The sequence below is a fragment of the Struthio camelus genome, chromosome 8 (assembly GCF_040807025.1).
Source record: "Struthio camelus isolate bStrCam1 chromosome 8, bStrCam1.hap1, whole genome shotgun sequence".
Lineage (NCBI taxonomy): Eukaryota > Metazoa > Chordata > Aves > Struthioniformes > Struthionidae > Struthio > Struthio camelus.
The window spans coordinates 30,528,367-30,553,261 of record NC_090949.1 but is presented as its reverse complement, the minus strand read 5'-3'; the positions used below and the strand labels follow the sequence as shown (position 1 = coordinate 30,553,261).

General features: G+C 36.9%; 1 protein-coding gene across 5 annotated transcripts in view; it reads right to left on the bottom strand.

Moving 5' to 3' along the window:
• ELAVL4 (ELAV like RNA binding protein 4) overlaps nucleotides 1-23,960 on the bottom strand; it is a 65,244-nt gene extending 41,284 nt beyond the window's left edge. Inside the window, exons 1-2 of one of the 5 annotated variants that reach the window (XM_009673611.2) lie at nucleotides 23,884-23,960; nucleotides 884-1,124 (exon numbers count right to left, since the gene is read on the bottom strand). In XM_009673611.2, the coding sequence (XP_009671906.2) occupies nucleotides 884-1,124; nucleotides 23,884-23,931 (289 nt within the window). In that variant the 5' untranslated portion in view covers nucleotides 23,932-23,960. Of the gene's footprint in view, nucleotides 1-883; nucleotides 1,125-20,058; nucleotides 20,196-20,329; nucleotides 20,391-20,855; nucleotides 21,057-23,452; nucleotides 23,585-23,883 lie in introns of those variants that run through there. The other 4 variants (XM_009673610.2, XM_009673613.2, XM_009673614.2 and 1 more) reach the window with 4 other exon arrangements.
• Between the last annotated feature and the right edge of the window lie 935 nt (nucleotides 23,961-24,895).

Sequence of the window (24,895 nt, the reverse complement as noted above, 5' to 3'; positions counted from 1 at the left end):
CAACCTATAAAACTAACCTATAAAACAAGCTATAAAAACTGATTGTTCATCGCACTGTCTTCTTTTGCATTCTGTGCATCAGCGAATTCATGGCTCCAGCAGCAAGGATACAGAGTAGGCAAGGCTTATCTGTATCTGCCCACACCTCCATTAGCGATGGTGCAGACATGTATCTCTCTTTTTTTGAGGCATCACCTCTAACGGGAGTCTTTTCTTACTTTGAAGGCACGGTTCTATCAGCAGGCGCCACTTTGTTAGGAAAAGGATTATGGCAAAGTAAAGAACTTTCAGGGAACAAAGCTATAATCATTACCCAATAACCACAAAAGTCTCCATGAAATTCAGATCAGTGGCTCCTGGCCACAGACCATCGCTGCTCCAGAAAGCCATGGTAAACAAACTGTGATGGGCATGCAGATCCACCTTGATTTTGATGGTTTGTTTATAGTCAAAAATTTGATGAAGGTATGGTAGAGTTCGAAAGAAATGGTCTGAATTAAGAGTGGTCAGTTAGTCCAAGCAGTTTAGGCTATCCTCCTACAAATAAGTCAATGTTAAATACAAAAAGAATGATCAGGAAAGGAATGTCATCATCTGAGCTCTATTATAAGAAGCTGCGCACCAAATGTGTTATACACACATGCAGACTGTAACATTCGTTCCTCCCTTAGGTCTGTATGTAGGCTAAAGACAAGTGGCTCCTCCTACAGTTCTAGATCCAATGTGTATCACTGAAAACTAAAGGTTTACCATCAGAAGTTTATCACAGTATTTGTGGCATTCCCCATGCTAAGCACCTACAATACGAGCGCAAAGGTTCGGCTGTCCCTAAATGTAAACTTATCCTGTCGTACGTAAAGGTTGACAATACACAAGAGCTTACCTGTAATTTTGTCTCTCACGAGTTTGCAGGATTCTATTTCACCAATGCTCCCAAAGAGACTCCTGAACTCCTCCTGCGTCATATTCTGGGGTAAGTAGTTGACTATGAGGTTGGTTTTGCTGTCATCCGTAGCAGCCCCCGTCTGCATAGGGGAAGGGCAGTTTCTACTGTTGCTGGAGGGTCCATTGGTTGTATTGGAAGTAGGGCCATTCGACACCTGAGGCTCCATGGTGCTAATTATCTAAATAAAAATAAAAGGAGGGAAAAAAAAAGCCTGAAGTTTCATAGATACAATTGCTATTTTTAAAGATACTTACAAACGAATGAGTAGGTAGCATTCATGGCCAATTTAGATACTTCAACAAAAAAACCCAGCTTGATTCCTCTGTTATTGTTGCAAAGTAGGTCATGCTAGTCTTTGGCTGTGAGCATATACGAAGATGCAGTTAAAAAAAAAAAAAACCTTTTTTTGTTAATGCGAAGCTGATTTCTGCTTTCATCACACAACCATTTTCACAAATGTATATTTAAACCACATAAATTTAATTATAATTTAAGGTAATAATCATAATTAAAATTACAGTTCCATTAAAACAGATGAAGTAAGTGTATGGCTCTATATGAAAAGGTAAAATATTTTACCTATTTAATAACTGTATCACAGAGTGCAATGACAACAACATTAACCAGGCACAGTCAACCTGCAAAGTGTCGTCATTTGGATTGCCTTGAATTAATAAACTCATGGTATCCCAAGACATACCATTTCCTGGTTCCGGTGATGATGACCTATATTCTCCAGTTATATTTTTCACTAGTGAACTGACACCCCTTTAAATAATAAAGCCCTGGATCTGCAAGCTTCAGAGATACAAAGATCTTTCGATATTCACTAGAATCAAAAAGGTCTGACTGGAGAATGGCTTATCAGGCATAGGTGCAGACGGGAATTTTAAGAAGTGATTCTGTCTTGCAACGTGAAACTAATTGTCACAGAATAGATTCAAATTGGCTTTTCAAAGACGTCAAATAAGAATCCAGTTTAGTAAAGCGTACGCGTGACAGTCTCCCCATTGTTGCCAGCACAACTAAGCACGTGAATAAACCTGTCTGCATGTTTATCTGCAGGATAAGGATTGAAAAATGCAAGTTTTCATCTGAGAACCACGTAAACTTAAGACAAAGGAAGCATAAAAAACCTGAGTATTTCAGACCTTTTCTATATAGGTATTGGCCTCAACAGCTGGTTTCGGCTTCACTGTCACTAGCGCTGACAAAGAAAGGACAACGGGGATAAACCGAAGCAACGCAAATGGTAGCTTTTGCTGTCTACTGCAAAGCTTGTGATGGTGCAGCTACACTGATGCCCACTATCAAAGAACATCCCCAGGAGGAGCACGGTCTTCCTCGACGAAAGACCGCAACAGAGCCAAGGATACAAAGTGCTGCCAGGGACAAGAGAATCTTACTACGCTCGGCAAGGAAATACATCAGGGACAAATTCGGAGGAGAACTCGAGGACTAAGATACCATACAGCCTGAACCTTGTGTTCATTTGATCCTGTAATTATTATAATTACTCAAGACTTAATTTGCTTTCTTTTCTAAAGCCAGGGATGTACATATTGTGACAAACTAGGCTTGTTTTTTTGTGTGCGTTCCCCATCCCCCCCCCCCCCCCCCCCGCAGAATTACAACTCCCTTTCCCCCCCAACAACATGGTCTATTTTAAATTAATTGTACCATGGTGGTGAAGTCTTTCAATGGCTTTTATTTTGGTCAATTTTTTTTTTTTAAATTGAAGTGTTTCAGTATTGGTTTTGATACTTCATTTATGAAATAAACCTCATTTTTAACCAGCGGGAATCAGAGTTCTGTGTTATTACTATTTTTTGATTATCAAGCCCAGTAATAGCTACTTGTTTTAATAATTTTCAGATAAAAAGAAACCTTGCTACTTTGTGTTTAACAGGAAGGACTTCAACTGTAGAGCATAATTTTTTTTGAAAATAAATTTTGCAAATACAGTAACTACTTAGGGAAAAAAAAATCAGCAAGCCCAAATCAGAATCCTATCGCCAATTTATCTGTCATGTGACAAATACTACTAGTGTATTCAGTCAAGTCTCATCAACCACATTTATTCATTGTTCAGGACATTCACTGCATCCAGTATTAACCATACTTCCTTTTTTAATCTATTGGTTTCCTATATATATTTACTCACACATGTTACTACATGATTCAGACGCTACTAAATCTGTTTATCTCAAAAGTCCAGATGGAAAAATAATCTTTTTATCTCTGTACCTCTGTAACCTTATAGCAGATACTTACTCTAGTTCTTACTTTACTATCAGCCTATGGTGGGTATAGGTATCTTTCACCCTAAGGATAACATGCATTCTGGAAGGCACGGTTCTACTGAGCATAATGTGTTCATATGTACTGTATCTGCACAACCACACCAACTTGAATAAAAATAGAAAAAAAAATCCGGTTCAGATTTTCACCACACACAGTCCTATGCCGATAACTCCCTGAAATTAAGGGAAGAAATGGAGATTACTAACATGTAAGGTCAGATCTGTACCAGAACTTTAATTAGACTTGAAACACTGAACAACGTTAACAAACTCATCATCTTTTGGAGAACAGTGATTATTTCATATATTGTTAGGGAACTTTCACCATTTCTCCATTTTTCTATACTAATTTGCACACTTCTCATTCCATTAGGAATAGTATTAATGCTCTTGCATATTTTCATTTAAAATTACAAGGTTCAAAACCCATTCTTTTAGCTAGCAAATAATTAACAATTAACATGATACAGTGGGAAGATGAGAATAATGCAGCTGATACTCACAGAAGGTTACAGTTAACTGTATTTAAACCATATAACCATACCCTTTCTAATATAAAAAGCCACAAGGCAAACTGCTATTTTAGGCACTGATCCTGGCCTTCTAAAATAAACAGGAATATCACCACCGGTTTCAGCTACTGCAGAAACAGGATTTCGCCACAACGCCCTGAGAAAGGTACATCATCTATTATTAGCAACTGAAATAAAAGCTATGTATAGTTTCCCACAATAAACAATAACCCTGGATCTTTTAAAATCTGAATTTTGTTATCTTTTTTTATAGAACTGACTGGTGCCCTACTTAGGTGTTGCGCAAACTCCTTTTAGTCACATTCGCAGCATGCCTTCCTTCCACACCAAGCAAATAAATATAATTCAACTAAGATATTTAGCAAATCCAGAACACAAGAATAAGCTGCTCTATAACAATCTGTTCTTGAGAAAATAGATTTCCTCGTATAATATTTCTCATCAAAATATCTTGGCATAAACTACTGCTGCACCATGTGCCAGGTTTTCTTCCTAGATACTCTCACTCATTTCAAATTAAGTTTCCCTGATTTTTCAAAAGTGGAAAGGGAAATCCAGACACTTATTTGCCCTTTAAATTATTATGAAGTTACAGGTTACTAATAACTGCTTTGCTCTATAAAGAACGAGATAATGGATAGAGAAAAAATGCTGAGAAACTAAAGAATTAACAGAAACATTTATCATAAAACATCTGAGATATTGTGATTTTTTTCACTGCATAATTTTAAGTCTCTGTGCACAGAGTGATTTCTGTGTAAAAGCAGTTAAGTACCAGAGCATGCATTCAAAGTTCTCACGGAGACAAAGGAATAATACTTATTTTTGACATATGAACTGATTCAAATCATTAGTAAAGACTTAAACTATTAATGCTAACAAAAAGGTATGTTCCCAGTTCTCCTTTTCAGACATTTTTTGTCCTCTCCCCCTACATATTTAAGACTCAAATACACTGTTAAGAGTTCAATGTGCATGTAGTAAGACATTTACAGTTGACTGTTTCTAACATTAAGAAGTTGTTGATCCCACATCAGTCAGCACATTACATAACCACATTATTTATTCAAAGAACAGATTTCAACATGCCACTCACCATTTCTTCTATTCAGAACACTAAGATTAAATTTCCAATTCAATATCTATACCACAGTATGGCTATTTTTGGAAAGGCTAATATAGTTTCCTGGGCACACAGTTTACTTTCATTATGTTTTAATTACCGGTAATAACACTATTTTTATTATTTTACAAAAAAGCATCATCTTTGTTATTAAGTAGAATACTTACTGAGATCTAACTCGTTTCCATGAAAGCATTAAAAAGAGGCTAGAATCTCTAACTTGTTTAGATATTAGCAATATAAACGTGGAAAATCCCAGTCACTCAACTCCAACATTAATTTTTTTTTTTTAAGAAGGTAAAATATACTATAGTTCCTCAAACATCAAGATTGCACCTCTATATATGCAATTTAAAATTTGCAACATCTTTATGCTTTTGTAGACTTTCTCTAATCTAGCTTAGGCAGCTGTTACTGCTCCTGAAATATTATATTGCAAAAGCCACGTGCCATGACATTTACATGTGGCTGGTGTATAGAGAGGGGTTTTGTTTGGGTTTTTTTTTTTTGGAACAACTTTCCAGACTTCCGGTACCGCAACACTATTTTCTGTATACAAATTAATAGTATCTTTAAAGAAAAAAATTAAATTGCAGTAACTACTTATAGATATCGATAATTTAGACACCCATAATTAATTTCAATATTCTATTTTTATACTGCAAAAAAAAATCACTATTTTTGACTTCAACAGAATTCAGAGATTGCAATTTTTTAAATTAAACAAAGGCAATCCATATGACAAATTCTGGATGTATTTCATCAGACAGCTGCTTTTAAAAATTGCTTCATGGGGCATTATTTTTCTCGTATGGTAACGTACCAGCAGTATAAAAGGTATTTTTTAGTTTGACAGATTTCACTAGGAAATGCTTTACTGCTTTGAAGACAACACAAGCTTTGCCAGTGTTTTGCAAAACACGGCTAACCAAAGTGCTTGGTATAACCCCTCCTACAAAACATGGCAACAAATATTATAGAAATCCCTACATCCCAAATAAGAGACATACTTCTGAAACATATCAAAGCTACATATACATTTTTCCAATTAATTAATTACAATTTATTCCTGCTGAAATATTAGCTCCAACAATAACGCAAAGAATACCTGTATGTTTAAACAAAACTATTACAATGCTTAAACAAGCCACAGTAACTGACATTAATCTTCAGTTGTTACTACAGTAAATATGTTACATCCATTTACCATTACAAAGCACACTTAATGAATCATTTAGAAAACTACCCACAGACTGATTAAGACAGTCTTATCTTCCTATTGCATGCATAAACAATAGCCAATGGCTCCATAAATGTAAATATACGTTTTATATTTACAAAATTTGTTCTTAGTTCTCTGAAATAAGGTCTGTATGTTGAACTGAAAAACTGTCACACACGTACACTGAAAACCAGTACATATTCAGCAAATAATTTAATTCTTGTTATCTCAGTTATGTATACTCTGCTGTTCATTTTCTGCAGGTAAAGATAAATGAATCTGATCTATATGATAGCAAACACAGTAGTGATTAAGAATCTCAGTAATAAGTATTATTTATAGTGATGAAGAGAAATGTTTTGAAGTGTATCCTAAGCATTCCTAAGAAACCAAAATCTGAATAAAATTCAAATAACTACAAAGTATTCACATGGACAGCTCAGTTTGAGGACTCTGAAGTCAAAAACATTATCTATGTATAATAAACTCTTCCCAGCACCAAAATGTCAGGAAAAATGATCATGGTAAATTACGCCTTATGAAGAATTCATGAGGTCTAATTTTATATTATTTCTAAATGTTCATTAATGAACAAACTCAGAACATTCTCCCATGAAAAAGAATTTAGATAAATAATGCAAAGATCCTACTTTATCTAAAAAAGCTCTTTAATTAGTATTGCAAGTTGTTTGCTTTTACGTGTGAAAACAAATGGTGCCATGGCAGAGGTCCCATAGCCATCTTCTGAATAATGATGACAAAAGGAAAAACAAACAAAACCTCTCAAACAAAATAAATGTAGATTCACAAAGGTTTTCTTTCTGTAATGGGAAACAGGTTTTAACTCCCAGTGTATCTGCTCTTCTGAACGCAAGGAAGCCAGCGCGGCACAAGCCAGAGTCCCACAAGAACTTTTCTACAGGTTAAAAAAAAAATTACAGGAGCTGACTGAAAAAAATCTATCCATAGGCCTCTCTCATCTGCTAATACATCTGTAAATAGTCATGTCAAAGTCAAAAGACAGATCCATAGGTATAAAAGGGAACATGCAAATATATCTTCAAGATCAGATCCCTCAGCCTTGGACCAGTGAACGTATCCCCCACACTCAAACAGACTGCCAGCAGCAGTTCCGTATACTTTGGTGCGACTGAGCACATCTCTACATTTTTGTAGAAAGGATTGCAAAGGATTGTAAAACCTTCAGGCTAGATCATGCCTTCTTCCCACAGGAGAGTGCCAATGAAGAGTAATTTTAAGTATTTGTTGACTCAGAAACACAATTCTGGCAAGAGTTAGAAGTAGCACACCTGAACCTTGCATACATACCACGTGCCTTTCTTGCACAATTGACCTTCGTAAGAGAGGCAAATGATGCTGTGTGCAGCTCTGACACATACTTCCTTCTCTGTAACATAACTGTCAAATGTCACTGTCAATTACATTTTTATTAAGGCTTATGTACTGCACAACTAGACTTGCTATTATTTACCTAATAAATACATCATGAACATGAAATAAAGGAGGGAAACGAAGCTTTTGAGCTAATCTGCCTGAAGGCAAATCCAATATCCCAGAAATGAATCATTATCTAACCCTCCATATTTTGACATACTCCCCACTCACATACAGCTTTACATGCTCTCTTTCCCTCCCTTCCAGTAAAAGTCATGTTTAGTATTTTAAATATAGATACAGCTGAAAGTCTCAACTCTGAGAACATATTAAACTAGCAGTCACTGTGACATACACTGGCTCTAGTGGCACGACTGTAGTCTTACCACAAAAGCTCAGTTTTGGAAAGCACTGTAATCATGCTGAAATGGTGTTCAAATGTTTTTAGCAAGTTCACATTTACTGGGTGCCACAATAATTGTACAGAGCACACAAATGATTCAAGTGGAGAAGACAACAAATCCCTTCATTTTAAGAGGCAAATTTGGGTTCTAAAAAGAAGGAAATTATTTTCTTAAATAGCTAAACTTATCTTGATCTAGCCCATTATACACTTTTGCTGAATGTACTAGAACAAATAATTTGTCCACAACCTGCACTGCAATGAATATAAAATTTACTGGCAATATTACTTATCACAGCAGTGCCTAAAGGATCTACTGACACCAAGTTGTGGTAGATGCTGTACAAAACAGATATCAGGAGCAGGGACTGTCTCTGAGCCAATACAACAAAAATGGACAGGCAAAAATTGTTACTTTTATTCCAAGTTCTGCAGAAGGAAAAAAACAAAGTGAAGGAAAGTATCTAGGCAAATTGCTTAAGTCATATGGAAGCTTGGGACAGCTCTAGGAACAGAGGACAGTATCCTCAAACCTGGCCTAGTCATAAGATCACGTCTCACAATTTTTTCAAAAAGCAGAAAGTGTTTCCTGTTCCCATGGAGTATGGGCCCTAAAGCTTTGCCTTTGATTTTGAGGACAAAAGGGAATGGGAGGAAAAAAAGGTAGAAAGATCGAAGTCAGTCACATAATCATTTTAATGCCAGTAACCAATAAGGCATCTGCAGAAGCAGCCATACTCAAAACTACATGGCCAATAGCCACATAAAAGATGTTAGCAAATGCATCATACCAAATACCTCATGTGGTCTCTTACTCTCACTGCAGGTACTCTGGGGATGAGAAATGAGAGGGGGAAGGACTGCAATTAGCATGTTTTGAGCTCAGCACTCGCCAAAGCCTGGAGAAAAGAGGGAGGAACGGAGAGTAGATGTATGGTCAAGTATCACACGTGCAGCAATTTCTGAAAAACACTATAAAATGCTGCACTCCACAACAATAAGGACAAAAATGCTGTGTTTTTCCAGAAGCAGAATATAGGTAGAGGTCTAGCATATATTTTACTTAAACTCACAGTATTTATTTTATTCTTCTTTATAAACTTCTACTGTACTTCATTTCAGCAGCTCTTACCAGCTTTTTCACTTCTTGAGATGACTGGAAAGAAACTATGCACCTTTGAAACCTCAAAGCTGCTTGGTTCTGTTTTTCGGTATTCTCCAAACATCAACAAACATGCCCAAGAGCTCTATGGAAAGCGTATGTGAAAATCTAGTACAACAGGTAACAGCCAAGGAAGTTACCTACTATCCCTGCATCAGGGTCACGCTTCTCACCAAGACAAACTGACTTGTAGTGACTTGACTGCTAGAAAGCCAGCCTCTTCTACCTTCTTCATTTAGAGTGGCTTCACTGGAATTTGTCTGTAATCACTTCTGTCATTAAAGTTAATTTACATATGAAGATATGGGAGAATATAGCCTTGATTTTACAGTACTCAAATCAAGCTCTGGAACACCGCTTTGGAAAAAGCGATCATAGAAAACACCCCAGAAGGAAGATGGGTGTGTTGCCATTCTATTGTAAGGGTTACACAATTAACTCAGGTGAAGAGCCCCTACAGCTCCTCATGTCCGACAGCCCCCAGCTGGTAACAAAGGCCAGCAGCAGGGCGCTGTCCCACTTGCGTGTTCTGACACCTCCAACAATGGCTCTTGCTCACCTGCTTCGCCCAGGGGGCTGCACACCACAGCCCCTCAAAGGCCTGTATGTTTTTTAAGCCAGAACAAAGGCGGTGTGGTCAGGCTCTACCTTCTGAAGGAACATCTATTTCCTCCTCACCCTTCTATTTTTGTCAAATATGTATCAGACAACCAGCAACTAAAATTTTATAGGTTTTTTTTTTGTTTGTTTAATCATTCTGTACTGCTCCTTATTCCCTGCTGGCTTTTTATTTGGATCTACTGCTTGTTCTTCCAAGATGCACATGAAGGTGAAAGTAGCTTGAAAAACAATCTCAATACTGAGATGAGACGTTTCTTTGGGGCTCCAAGACAAAATTTGATGAAAACATCCTCCTTTCCCCCATGGATTCCATTTTATTAAGCAGTTGATACCGCAAAGGCAACTGAGGTCTCCCAGGGACTGCCTTGTCCATCTTGGGAAAAATGAGAGGGCAACACTAAATAAAATTGTATTTAAATTCCATGCTAGCAGGGTGGTAAAAAAGAAACAAAAAAAAAAAAAAAAAAAAAAATCAAACAACGACTATACGAGGCAAACCCTGAAAGACTGAAGAGGTTTCCCAAATGTCTGGATACTAGATAATAATAGTAATAAAAGAGCATACCAGAAACAAATGTCTAAGACAGCTTCTTAGACTAAAGGACATACAACCTAAAAATACACTGAAATAAAAAAGGAAAGGAAGTTAAGAAAATCTTTTAATGTTTTTGGTTACTTTCTAAGCTTTGTTCTCAGTTCAGAATTTTGTTTCCCAATCACTACCTATTTGTTTAGTTTACTGCTGAATTATATTACCAACTTGGGAAAATGTACGTTGCATTGTGTATTCAGGCACAGATTCCCACGGGTATGCACATGTTAGTGTAAGAAGCAGACAGCTGCAAGTCTTCAGCTACTGTAGACCTGTCACAATTTCACTTTATGTTTTTTCCTTTAAGAAAATAGTCTAGAATCATTTGCAACTCAAAAATCTAGATAGTGGAAGCTGTATTGCGCACCATCTTGTAAAACCATGCTATTGATCAAGATGTGAAAAACCTAAATAATGTTTACTCATCAGAAGCTAAAGCCAAAGAAAGGATAGAGCAGGCTACCCATGAACCCTAGGGCCCTCCCACTGCTGTTACTACATCAGAGTTCTGGAAACAATAGCCACAATTCAAAAGCCCATAAGTGACTTAGTTTCATTAATATTCACTGCAATAAGATTTCAGTTCCTAGGCCATATGCTTTTTTTTTTTTTTTTTAAATGCTACCCATATATTTTTCATGCAAATAAAGGCTTATATTATGCAGGAATTGATGGCTTAGCAAGATGCACACCACAACCACGATATTTTAGACACTGTCCTCAACAGGGCCTTAATGAAGGCACACAGGTAAATGCAATTAGGAAGCACTAATCAACATGTGTACATCTTGGCTGTTCGCAACAACACCTCTATGGATACCACTGCCTGTGGGTTTAAGAGATACAGACTCCAAAACAGGACTTAATCAAACATTAGAATTTGCAACTCCTTCATTAGGAACGTCAGCTTACTGCAAATTAACAACGTATTTCCTTGTCCAATCTTAAGCTCAACTGGATTACTAAGTAATAAAGAAGAAATGCACAGCTTTTCTATAATTCACCTCTAAGTCAAAAGTCCTGTTCCAAACTAACATTGCTTATGAAAATATTTTTATGAAAAAATAAGGATTCTCACTTCCACACCACACATACAGTAGACAAAGTTACAACAAATTGCTTCAAAGTAATACGGCCATTGCCATCTTGGAGGTCATGAAAGGAAAACAAAAGTTGAGGATTTGAGAAATTTCTGGTGGAAAAATAATTATAAATGACCTTTCAGTGTACAGAGGTAGCCGTTTACTCTGATGGTATCACAAAAGCAGCATCTATGTAATGGCTTAAATGAGAGTAAGTTTTAATATATTGTAAGGGTTTAATATACTGTACGGGAGAAGCATCTCAAAAATATATTTAGACTGGAAAGATCTCATGCATGGAAGTACCTATGCTGAGATCAAAGACCATTACCATAGATTAATAATATATTACTCGTCATTAAAGGACAAAATAGCAAGCACATATCTGTTTATCTGCCACAGGTCAGGCTACGAGATTCTAGTGGTTTATCCTGAACATAAACTATTAATCTCTGTATTAAGAAAGAAAAACATGTCATAGGCCAAATCAAACATCCTCCTTATTCCAATTTCTACAGAAAATTTCTCCCTCAAATTTCCAAACAAATTCACATTCAAATTCCCCAATTCTTATTCAAATAAATGAACATATATTGAATTCCAATAAATTCAAAATCTTTCAAAATTCCTCTTAAAAAAACTACAGACTTCAGGGAAAGCACATTCCTACTCAATATGCAGTTATGCTAACGCACCCCAAGAGTGGTCCTGCCAAACTCGGCCCCTGCTCAGATAGATGCACGCACGTATTGACAGAATGGGTCCCACGTCATCTATGGGGTGGGAAATCAAAACATTATATTCTGCTCCGATGTCAACAGACAACCATAAAAATGGCGGTATTATTAGGACATTTCTGTCTATTAATCTCTAACAGCCTAGCCACATCAAAACAGCTTACTGGAATACTAAAAAGAAGTCAAAATAATCAAACTGATGTCCTTTCTTTTGGCTAGTTTTCCTTTATAATACTCAGCACTCAGATATGACTTTTTAAACTTGTTTAGAGCTGGATCCAGTCGATCAGTGTGCTTCACCTCAAGGAAATCTCGACAATGACATTGTGTCATTATTAAAGATAATACCACTGAAGCACCTCTGATTGCCAGGCGTTCAGTCTAGGCACCATAGTGCAATCCAGTATTAAATCACTGCAGAAGACCACCGGCTCCTCCAGTGGCTACCATGGCTACCTACTACTGTAAAGCTGTTTGATAATCACAAAGAACATCACACAGATAACATTTATTTTTGTATACAGCAAAGATAAATGATGGAAATTAAACACAATAATTTCTATCCCACTGAGCATCTACATTTATGAACACTTCTTTCAGTAGTTGGATAATGACAAGCGCAGGAAAAAAAAAGAAAAGAAAAAAGGATTCTAAAAATATACTACTCTTTTTCCCGGATTAGTGTGTCTATAGTTAAATATAAACTGTGCTCTATAAATTATCAAACACAATGTCAAATTCTGAAGTGCACTCCGCAATCTCTCAGAGTACACGAAACATAGAAAATGATAATTTTGTCCTGGCCCAGTTAGTCAAAAGAACAATATGCTACTGTGCTAGATTATGGAGTTAGTTTCCATCAATGGTCATATTAAAAATGGCCACAACCACTCCAGGAGCCGTGCACTGAATTTTTCAGGACCCTGCATCAAGCAAAGGGATAATTCCCTGAACAGCTGCTCTTACAGGAAGGAAATTAATAGCAATATTGCCACATTATAGCTGGCACACGCATATTAGGAAGCATTTCCAGCGTTCACGCTTTGTGCTAAAAATCAACTTCCCCCTACTCATCGACTGCCAGTAACTTCATTTGGAACAAAGATATACAGGGAACAGTATTAGAACTATTTTTATTTAAGCAGCATTTGTTTACACGTATTATTTCTATAGCGTCACGAATGTGCAGAACGTACAGAAATAAAAAGATGAGTTTTTGCCCCTCAGTTCTCAGTCTCTTTTGCACATAGCAAAAGGACCCTGACCACCATCTGAAGATCAAGGATTACTATTAGGAAGACAAATAAGGACAGCAATTAACACAGTCACACACAAAAAAGTAAAACAAGCAAACAGAATAACACTACCCCCAAACACCTCCGATTCCAAATGCAGAATGTATTAACGCTTCACTACATTATAGTTAACTTAAACAGGAGTTGTTTAATGCTGTTGAATTGTGAATTTTACACAACCTGATACCAAATTGCTGAAGACAATAGGAGGCTACGTACCATCTTAAAAAGGACCTAGAAAAGCTATGGCCTCCACCCCACAATTAACATTTGAATCAGTACAAAAGTTAATCTGTATTTTGCCTGTGTAGTTTACTATGATTCTCTCAAACCAGAACTACTATAAACAGGCTCATCTCCACACATCGTTAAGTGTATGGCAGATAAGAGTTCAAATTAATCCATATACTGAATAACAACAATAAAAAAGTGAAGTCTTCCAAGAAAGTTTAGTCTAACAATAATTCTCAAAGTCACTTTCGCTTTTAATAGCAATGGGAAAACATGGACTTTCGGCAACCGTAATGCAATAAATATAATAGAGAAAATTCCTAGAATTCTACATTCTCATTGGGCTATTTTAACATAATACTACAAGATGAGTCAGATCTATTTTAAATTATAAATTGTAAGTATTGTCGTCTTTGCTACTTTTTAAGTACGCGACAATGAAAGACTCATAAGGAAAAAGGACAAACTTCCTTCATCCTCATGTACCTGCAAAAGCTTTTAAAAGCACTCAGTCTAGGACTAAGTACCTCAAAGTGCAGAGAAAAAACAAATGGTACTCCGTACTAGGATGCACGCAATTATAGGCCAACGGCCAAGGCCCGAGGACGGTTCAGTTACCTGCTCCAGTAGCAATTTTTGGTCTCTACATGGAGGGTCAGATGGGACAAAGTTCTCATCAGATGTCCCCGAGGGAGCTGAAACCAGAGGGAGCTGTTTGGCTCTCCTCTCACACCTCAGCAAACGTACCCAGATACGCAGTGAAATGACTGGATTTGAAGGACTTACGCTACTGGAAAGCCTCCAGCGGTATCACTGTCCTTTGCCAACACAGCACATCACTTAAGTGAACAGAAGAGCATTCTGCGTGGAACTTTCTTGAAGCATTACAAATTACAGAACAACTTCTGATAGTCATTCGCATCTGTTTTACAGCAAATATACAGTATCGTATTTCCTTTACCTTCAAGACTTCTGGCTGCTCAGAAGCAGTCAAATACGCTACCACCTTGTTCCTGAAAAATACCGATGCACAACGCCAGATTGGGAAAAATATCAACCGTAACGTATGGGAGGTTGTCTAGTAATAAGAGGGAGTTTAATATTAAAAAAATTAAAATAAGTGAACCCTACAAAAAGTATTTTGCAGAATTCAAGGACATATAATTTCCCATCACAACAGCATCTCTGACGCAATTGCGTATGCCTTAGCAACAAAGGCGTACTACCGAATTTTATACACATCATGACTAAATATTGCCAAAGCCAGGCTTGTATTTTAGTGTGTGACTACACCATTTCCAGAAAGCATGCACAATGCTTTAGTTATCCCATTTTTAAAAAGTAGCCTCTCTGTCTTTTCTTCCCATTTAATTAAGGATTCCTTGCTGGCTTGCAGCATTTTCTGACTCTTACAGATTATTTTCTTCACTGGGGAGAGAAGTCTTCAGGTAAGACACAATCAAGGACAGAACAATAGGTGAGAATGACTCTCAGCTTGTTCCCTACTTTATAGGGCCCTAAAGAAAAGATAATGCATTAAGATCTCCAAAATGGCTGGGGAAAACATGGATTATCATTACAGAAAAATAAAAATAAACCTAACACTGGTGCCACTGAGCTAATTCTTAATGAATATATGCAAGTAACTCAAATGCCGTAATAAGACAACGTGAGGTAGTTACGAAAACTAATTGTATTCTTACAATCTCATCTGAAAGTATTCGATTCCTAACACCGATGTTGCAATGCTATTGCAAACTCTCTGCCTGAATACTTAAATAAGTAAACAACAAACAAAAGGTCTCATCTTCAATGCCCCAAGCTATCATCCCAAACTGGCTATAATTAAAAGTGTGAACAGCAAAGCAAGTAACAAACCTGCAAAGTCAAGGTTCTGAGAAATTAATGGGCATCACACCACTGCACCAGTTCAAATTTATCACTCATTATCTCCCCGACTAGCACAGTGCAGTTTCACATATTTGTGCCTCATTCTCGTTCCTCCAAGCCTTTCCTTCCTTTTCTAGATGGCTAATTTTACACAATTACTGCCTCTGACACATTGAGACCTTTTCTCCCTCTTTTCTTCTTCTTGCTGTAAAGCCAGAGACCTACAGAAGCCCCCTGAACCTAAAATATTCCAGGATTTTAGAACGTAAGGATGGATCATTTGAAGTAAGAGAAAAAAAGAAAGCAAATAGTACCTGAATACCCGTTTCTTCAACGTCTTCACTTGCGTTATCTCAAATGGTTAAACGTACTCAAATGCAAAGGCTAAGTCTAAGTACATGTCCACATTAAATACTGATTTTATTAGGATTAAGTTTATCATACTTGTTGAACAGAAATGTTACCCTTATCTTTGCAACATTCTTTAGTGAATGAAAAATGCCTCTTGCTTTTAAAGTTACTTGGAAGTCCTATGCTTTTGGTAACTGGACTTTTACACGAACGATGGAAAAGTATTATATTACGTGAATGCCTTTTCTGTTCTCATACAAATCCCAACCTTTTCTTTAACATCCATACAAAAGAGAGGAAGATACACATGCATGAACACATACACAAAAATACATGCATACTCATCTCTTCCTCCATCCTGCTCAGGAAGGAAAAGAGAAAGAGAAAGAGATAGAGAGAGCGAGACAGAGAAACACACACACAGAGGAGTGTAATGGGGGAGGGGTCACTTTCCATCACAGATTAACACATTTTGCAAAATCTAGCCCATCACCTACAGAGGTGCCATGCTTTTTACACTGTCTCTCTTACAGAAAGACTGTTTGTGCCCACTTATCCCCCAAAACCCCAATGACATTGAAAAAAATACTGCATTGCAGTATTTGCCAGTGCATCGGAGTGTATCCAGTCAGCTGTCCCACAGACAAACAAATGTACATTTTAATGTGTCCAGGCATGTAAATTAGTTGTCTAGTGGACACAGATTGCTGAAACAGACAAGTGGATTTGTCAAGTTATGTGCATCTCCCTCTCTCTCACTACAAAATTCTCCACCACTGCCCATTTCTTGCCTGGGGTGTTTGCTGAAATATTTCCAAAGTGCAAGTTACCAAAGAAAACAACAAATTCCCCTGCTAGAATATGGGATGCAATAATGCTTTATTTTACTTTAAAAAAAAAAAAAAAAAAGCTTGGGGTGGAGAGTGGCTATAGGTTATGTACCAAGAGCATGACAATTACACACAGAAAATAACCTGCATTTAACTAATACACTCACAGCATACCAAGTAGGCAGGCTGAAGAAAAATTTCACTGTAACCTAGAAGATATTATTTAAAAAAAATTAATACATTAAATACACGTAAGATTAACGCAACTGGATTTTCTTCAATAGAGTCAAAATATTTAACAGGACCAAATAAAGATGATGAAGACTATTCCAAACCCATTCAAATTGGATTTTTAAATACACCCCTTCTAATTCATTGTAACCATCCTTTGTCACAACAGCTCAGGCTCACTTTGAGAGAGCTCAAAAAGGTAAAATTAATAAAGGGAGAGAAAGCAAAGGAGGCTACCAAGCCAGTCAACAGTGGAGGAGCATCTTTGTATCTAACATGGGAACTTGATTAGCAAAGTAGATGGGAAGAGGATTTTAAACTGATGGCTGCTATCAATGTTGCATCAATACCTAAATGTAACATTTCATTCTTTCTGACTAGTTGTTCATAAAGACAGTTTTTTTTAAATACCATGTCTGAAGACAACTACATTTTCTCCACCTTTCTGTCTGAACAGAAAGAGGTTTTATGTTTTAATCTTTCTTTAGCAGATATGGAAATCTTAATGAAATTTCATTAACTTAGCTATTTTTCTCTATGAGGATCCACAATGCAGTCTTTTACATGCAAAAAAGAGAATGTCACTATGTACGTGCAGGCTATGTTCATTAATATAATCTTAAAACAAAGAAAAGAGGAAGATCGGGGCAGGAACACGTGCGCCATAAACCAAGAAATACATTATTTCTAAATCTTTTTAAAAAAATCCCAAATTGAACAGAAAATGAAAATGTAACTGCTAGCTGATGACTCTTAAAACAAACAATGCAGCTGTGTATAATAAAAGCCCCCCTTATTTATTCTCGTGACTGAGTTAACAGATTTAGAACACAGTATCTCTGTTTTGGGCAGAAGAATTTTTTTTTTTTTTTTTTACTCTCATGTATAACTCTACAATATATGTCAGAATACAGCTGTGTGTACATGCACAAACTATAAGATACACAATTTTACACATGCACACACATCCTCAAGATTTTTTTCCTTTACAGTGTAAAGCAGTGTAGTTTTCAGGGGGCCATTCAATTACTTCTCTACAGAAAGGATTGCAGCAGAGGCAATACTTAAAACAAAGCAAATTAAAAGGGAGATTTTATTTCTTTTTGCTCATTTTTTAACTTAGCACAAGCACTGCTGTTTGAATTTGCATTCAAAGCAATCCTGCATGAGAGAAAGAAAGAAAGTAAAAATATCTAAAATTGTGGAGACAGAAAGAAAGGCGTGTTCTCCATCCTTGCTTCGCTTCTCTTGTGCCTCCTGATGTGTGATAGATGAGCATTTTCTGGGCAACCACATTTTTATATCTTTTACGCTACCGTCTATCACTTCCTAGCCTACTAGGCTGCTCAACACTTCTAGCATCAATAGCCTTGTTTAAAGCTGCACTTCTGCTATTTCACATTATTCTTCGCCACCATAATAAGAGACCATCACAATTAGCAAAATATTCAGCTGCAGTGTAAAAGTAAAGTTGCCACAAGGAAGCCTGACATGGAAAGTGGTTTTTGCCACAGTAGAGATATAATAGACTGTGGCTAAAGGTGGGGCTGGAGACCAAGAGCAGAATAATCTCATTATTTTTGTAAATTCTGCTCAATGCATAAACTGTAGGATATGATGAACTCCCCTGAACTGATTATTCTGCCATATAACCATCTGATTTTGTAAAAATACCAATATCACTTAACACAAAATCACTGCTTAGGGTAAATTCATTCTACCTACTGTTCTCATAGGGACATTTGCTGGAAAATTCTAAGAAATGATTTGCAGAAGCTATCAGCTGTGGGAGTTCACTATTATACCTCTGTCAACTTCATTCAATATAATTTACATTTTTTTTTTAATACTGCCTCACAGGATTCCTTGCAATTTTTTGCACGTACAATTTCACAGCAGGAGAAAAAAAAAAGGGAGGAAAAAAAAAGAAAGATAACCTTCTTTTGCAGAGGAGAAAGAACAGATGCTTAAAAACAGATTTCTAGAAATCACTGTGAGCCTGAGCCAGAAATGTAATTAACACCTATTTATAAAGAATAATTAAAGTTGTGACTGCCACAAAGAACAGCAAAGATAATCGAGGTAGCCCCTGTTTTTTTTTTCCTTTTTTTTTTTTTTTAAATACACTGTTTGCAGTATTCCCACATGATTGCCACCTGCTCCCCCACTCAGCTTCCCCTATGCTCGTTTCCCCGGCAACCTTTCATTGGCTTTTCCTCCCAGCTATCGCTTTCAGTTCGGCTGCTCAGTCTAATCTTATTTGTTTTACACCCATCAAAACAAGCAGCTAGACAAAGACAATCCTGTAAGAATGGGAAAAGACCGTCGCTTTGTTTCCCAGTTATAATAAATATCCACGGCAAAAAGTCTGCAAAACGTTAAACGAAGGGAAGGAGCAAGCAGCAGCCCTTGCAGGAGCGCGGCGCATTGTGAAGGTTTTTCCTCCCCCACCCCCACCCTCGAATTGCACTGTTCTGTAAAATTCAAAGTCTCTAATAGTTGTATTTGATCATGCCATTTTGCACAATCTGTAAGGAAGGCATAAAAGAGAAACGAGACGAGCACATTCCGATTTCTCTGCCAGGAGAATATTCTAAAAATAGAAATACTATTTTCACATAAATGGCTTTGACTTCTCCCAGTATTTAAAAAAAAAAAAAAAAGAAAGAAAGAAAAACAAAACAACTCCCTCCCCCCCCCACCCAACACAAAAAAACACACCCTTCTATCCACTACAGCACCTCCTCGATAAGAAACATAATACCTAAATTTTAGAGGTGATTATTAGATTTGTATTTAACACTGGTGTAATACAAATGAAGATTAAAAGGCATCATCTGCTGCCTGATCCGATCGGCATATACAGTACAATGACATTGTGCCTGTCAGCAGAGACCATCCTTGCTTCACTGAAATGCAACGTTCAATGCAAACAGCGTGAAGTGCCATCACAGTTAGATACGTTAAATATATATATATATATCTCGTAAAAATAAACAAGGATCTGCAATTTTATTTATGACTCGCAATCTGCTACCCGAAACAAAAGAAATTCATGAGGCACACAGAAGCTACACAAAACCTGCAAGCAGCCTCTCGGCATTCACTTACCATTTTCAAGCCATTCCACTCCATCTGTGATCACAAAGATGGACCCTCACAGCCCCTCACAGAGTCAAAAGCAAGAAGAACGTTATGTAAAAGCTGACATTCCTTCTTACAGTGCTGCTGCCCAACGATGCAACAAAATCGACATATACTAGGCGCTGCAACACATACAAGCCTCCTCCTCTTTTTATGAGGTCATGACAGGAAACTCTTTGAAATACAATATGCAGCATTTACTGAAGCTCATATAAATCACTCTTTAAAATTACCATACCTATTGCGCAGTCCACCAAAAGAAAATTACCAATCTCGAGGCTTTTTTTTTTTTCCTCCCAAGGATTTTGCTCCGCATTTGTATCTCCAAAATGTCAATGTGGAAATTAACTCCCCCCTCCCCGCCACTTAAAAAAAAAAAAAAAAAAGCCTCTTCTTCCTTTTGCATTTCAGTTAGCCACATACCAGCCTTGCATTAGAAATGAGCTATTTCTTTATTCTGAGAGAAATCACAATTACCTTAAAATGACAAAGTACATCCTTTATTAAAGGATACGCACACATTAAATATGAAAGAAAGGGAGAGCGAGAGAGAGAGAGAGAGACAGAGAAAGCAGGGGAGAGAGAAAGGGAGAGGAAAAAAGGGAGAGATAATGTACAAACAAATCAGTAGCAGAAAACTAAATTCATGTGAAAACACAGACTGAGAATGATGCAGATTTGGGGAAATCTATATGTTAGATTCTATATCTATCTATATATATATAAAATTGCTATAAGCAGATTTTAAATCTACTAATACCTACCATAACCATTCTTAATGGCAAATATTGGGTCTTGAAAGGCTTCAACTCTTCTAAAGATTTGCTAAGGTTTCAGGGAATTATTTTTATTATTATTTTTTAAAGATCCACAAAGCACAGTGCAGACGTTTGTGCAGCAAAAGAATAAAAAAAGCGCACTGTGCTGAAGCCCCCCGATTCTAGGATGTAGATAAGAACAACTGAACAGAGCCTTGCTGAAATTGGCTTGCAGCGTCTCCTTTTTACATCCATTTATGGGACCATCTGTCAGCAGAAGCCGGGCGCCGATTGGCCGGGGACACTAAGGGAGGCGTTGCAACATCAGGTGCTATTGAAATTAGCTACCGCCAGATTGACAATGTTAATGATTTGGTGACCTCTACAACAACAGAGACCAGATTTCTGAACTGCTGCTTGTGTCTAGTAATTAAGGCCCAGTTGAAGAAACAACACACATACATGTATTTTTACCTCTTCCCACCCCACAAGTACAGTAACAGTTGCAGGCCACATCCACAGTCTGTAAGCCTCTGCTGTGGAGATGTCGTACCTCAGCCATGCTTCAGCGACTACATCTTCTTACCTCTTGCACGCATGGCTTTGAGGTCCAGAGTATTTTAACCACCTTATCTTTTGAGACAGTTGCTTTCCGGAGAAATGCATATTTAATGATCTGCCTCTAGGCTTAAAGATACGACAAAAGCACTTCAGTGTGCATTTAAACTGCATTTATTTTTAGGTACTATTGATTTTATTAATCAACTACTCTTGCCTCCTTTAGCGGTAAGAGTTTTCAAAATTATATATATTTTTAGCACTAGATTTGATACTCCTGTCACTTGACTTTGTCTAAAGCACAGCAGACATCTATTTATCAGAACATTCTCACAGAATGAAAGTAGTATTTTAGAATTATTTCGCTACCTCACTTCGTTATTCTCCAACTTTACAGGAAATAAAATGATGACTAACTCTGGGCATTTGAAAGAAATTTTTTTCCAGCCTTAGAGAGGAACGTGCTTAACTTAACAATGAACACCCATTAATCCTCCACTCGCTTCCACTGACAAACTAACAAAACTTCAATTTCAAACAGCAATATTTTCCCATCTCCCAGCCACAGCAAGTTTATTAAAAATTCTTTTAATTACGATGCATTCATTTCTTTTCTGACTTGAGGAGCTATTTTTCTGAAAGCGTGTATTGGCCAAACTAACAAGGCATGGCATCCTATAATTGCAACTAACCTTGAATTAACATTCGCCTAAACTAAAGCGACCGCGTATTAATCCATAAACATACATAGGAATCATTTAATTTTATCATTCTAGTCAACAGCTAAATATGGCTTTTAAAGATTCAATATCACTGCAAGCGTTTTTAAACGTTAAGAGCTAAAAACGGAGAAAGCTAGGATGGGCCATGATATAAGCTCACTTCGCTCTTCTGGAGAAACAAAACCTGGCTACAAAACACTAAAAACACTTTCAAAAATACGTAATCAGAAAAATCATTGTTCTATAGTTTTTTTTTTTTTTGAAGGATAAATATGCTCTAAGAACTGTTAAGCTCAGAACTGACATTCAGTACATTTTAAATTTCTTTAAGCCATAGACACACTAAAACCCACACACAAACACACCAATAAAATATATGAAATATAGTAAGCTTGTACAAATCTAGCTACAAACAGACCAAGCAAGAAAGAAAAGACCAAGCATTTAAAAGCACCATGCAACCTATTTGTGGAATGAGCACTGAATTCAATTAAAATACGAGCAATTTCAAAGGCTGCAGAGGATTTCTCTTACCATGCATCTTTTTGAGCACATTTGTAGCTTAGTAAAAACTGGAAAAGATTAAACTAAGATTGATTTCCTAACTCAAATACTAAGTGACCTATTAGAGTGAATACACTGGCATCGAAATGCTACAGAGCTAGTATATTACCATAGACTCTTGTGCAAATATACATTGAATATTAAAGTTAAATTTGTAATGCAAATTTTTACTTAAGGTCTCTTCAGGGGTTAATAACACTGCAGAAGGAATCGAGAAATTATTTTTAAGTCTTTTCAACTTCAGCCTACTTTGTTGCTATACATTTCTTATACACATCAAAAGATTCAGCCATTTTTCTGAAACAATAATTGCACCCTGTGCTTCTAAACAATTAGCTATTTTAACAGTCTATAAATCCAGGTACTTTGTACGCTGACCACTTTTCCCCCAAACACCCCTCACATTCAGTCCTGCCGAGGAACGCTAAAACAAACGCTCAAACGTCCTCAGAGGCCTCTCTCTGTAAAGACAAAGGCAGAATCCTATTGTTGAAAAAGTCAACCTTATTCTCGTGTTTCCAATACTACCATTTCTCTCTCAGGGTGAGTGACTGACCACTGCATCGCAGTTGTGACACATTTGTAAAGCATCAAATTCTCAATATAGCCTCTCCAGAATCAGCCAGTAAGCCCCTGAGCAAAGCATATTTTTAATGCAATCTTCCATCCCCACAAAAAAGAAACTTGTCTTAAACAGCTAATCCAATATCAAAATGAAATCACAGGGTTGTTTCCCCAACCCCCCCTCCCTCTCCTTACCATAAATGAGCAGTTTCTTGACTCATTAATGACAGTTTCCCTTAAAAGAAGTGATCTCATATCACTGAGCCCCTCTCCACCACGCATACATCCCAAAGGTTGCGGGTATCTTAGCATCAGTAGCCGCTAGCAAGCTCTCTCATACAGAGCCCAGATGGACTATACCAGAAGCCAATTCAGCGTTAATAACTACCTACTCTGTGCAGTTTAGAAGCCTTACGTGGCATAATGTCCTAGGCAACAGCAGCCGATTGAAACCGCAAATAAAAGCCAACCCAATTCTCCAAAAGCATCAAAAGGAAAAAAAAAATAATAAATTGAAGAATGATTTTTTTAATCTCCTACTTTCGTAAGATTAAACTGAATCCTTCATAAACATATGAAAAAGGAGAAAAAACAGATGCTGCCCAGAAAAAGTGACAAAATATTACCTCATTATTTAACAAAGCAGCATTAAGCGTCCTGCTGATTTCAAACATCTTGCCACAGATTTTGGTTAAGAGGAACAGAAAGAATCCTTTGCAAGCCCTCTGTCTGCAAAGGGTTCTTCAATTTTCTTGCGCACAACAGAATAGTCAATATGTTATTTCCCTAGAGTTCGCACATTAAAACATCTAGTCAGTGAGCTGAATTTTCCCCTTATCATACAGTAGACTCCTGTTATATGTACTGCTCTCTTTGCAAGATTAGCCTGCCCCAAACATGGCTGTTGTTTAAACTATTCTTTAAAGTAACAGTTCACTCCATAACCACCAGGTGGGCAGTGTACACAGATTCAAGTAACCATCTTAAAGATTTTTCTTGGAATAGCTTTTGGTTGTGATATACAGCACAATTTCCCCCCCCCCCCACCCCCCATTTATCAAGCAGGAAAACAGGGGGGGAAAAAAAAAAAAAAAACATTTTGCACTGTTTTGTGCCCTTTCCTTCCCTAGAGTAAGACCGAACAAAAATCCTAAATCACTTAACTTTTACCAGTGATTTTTTTTTTTTTTTAAAGGGACCTTAAAATTTATGCCAGAGTGTTTCATTCAGCAAAAATGAACTAAACGATTAAAAAACCAATCAATTCAGGTAATAAAGTGTAATTAACAGAGAAAGTACACCCATAGAAATGCTCTCTATTGCAGAAGAAAAAATTAACATCAAGCTCAGCATGACAATGGTGTTTCAAGAAAACATAAAATTCAACATATAAATAATTCACATGTGGGTAGACTGTTAGAAAATATGAACTATACCTTCAAGCAAAATTGAAGACAACTTGATAAAATATTGCTATTGATGTATTTTGGCTTAAATTAATTTATGTAATCACTGTTACACGCATTAGAGCACAAGTCTAAAATATATATATAAAAAAGACGGTTTTCAACAGCACCTAAGTCTAAGTTATCAAACCCTCCCCACCACATGTCTGCAAGCTATTCAGAAATGGTTTTT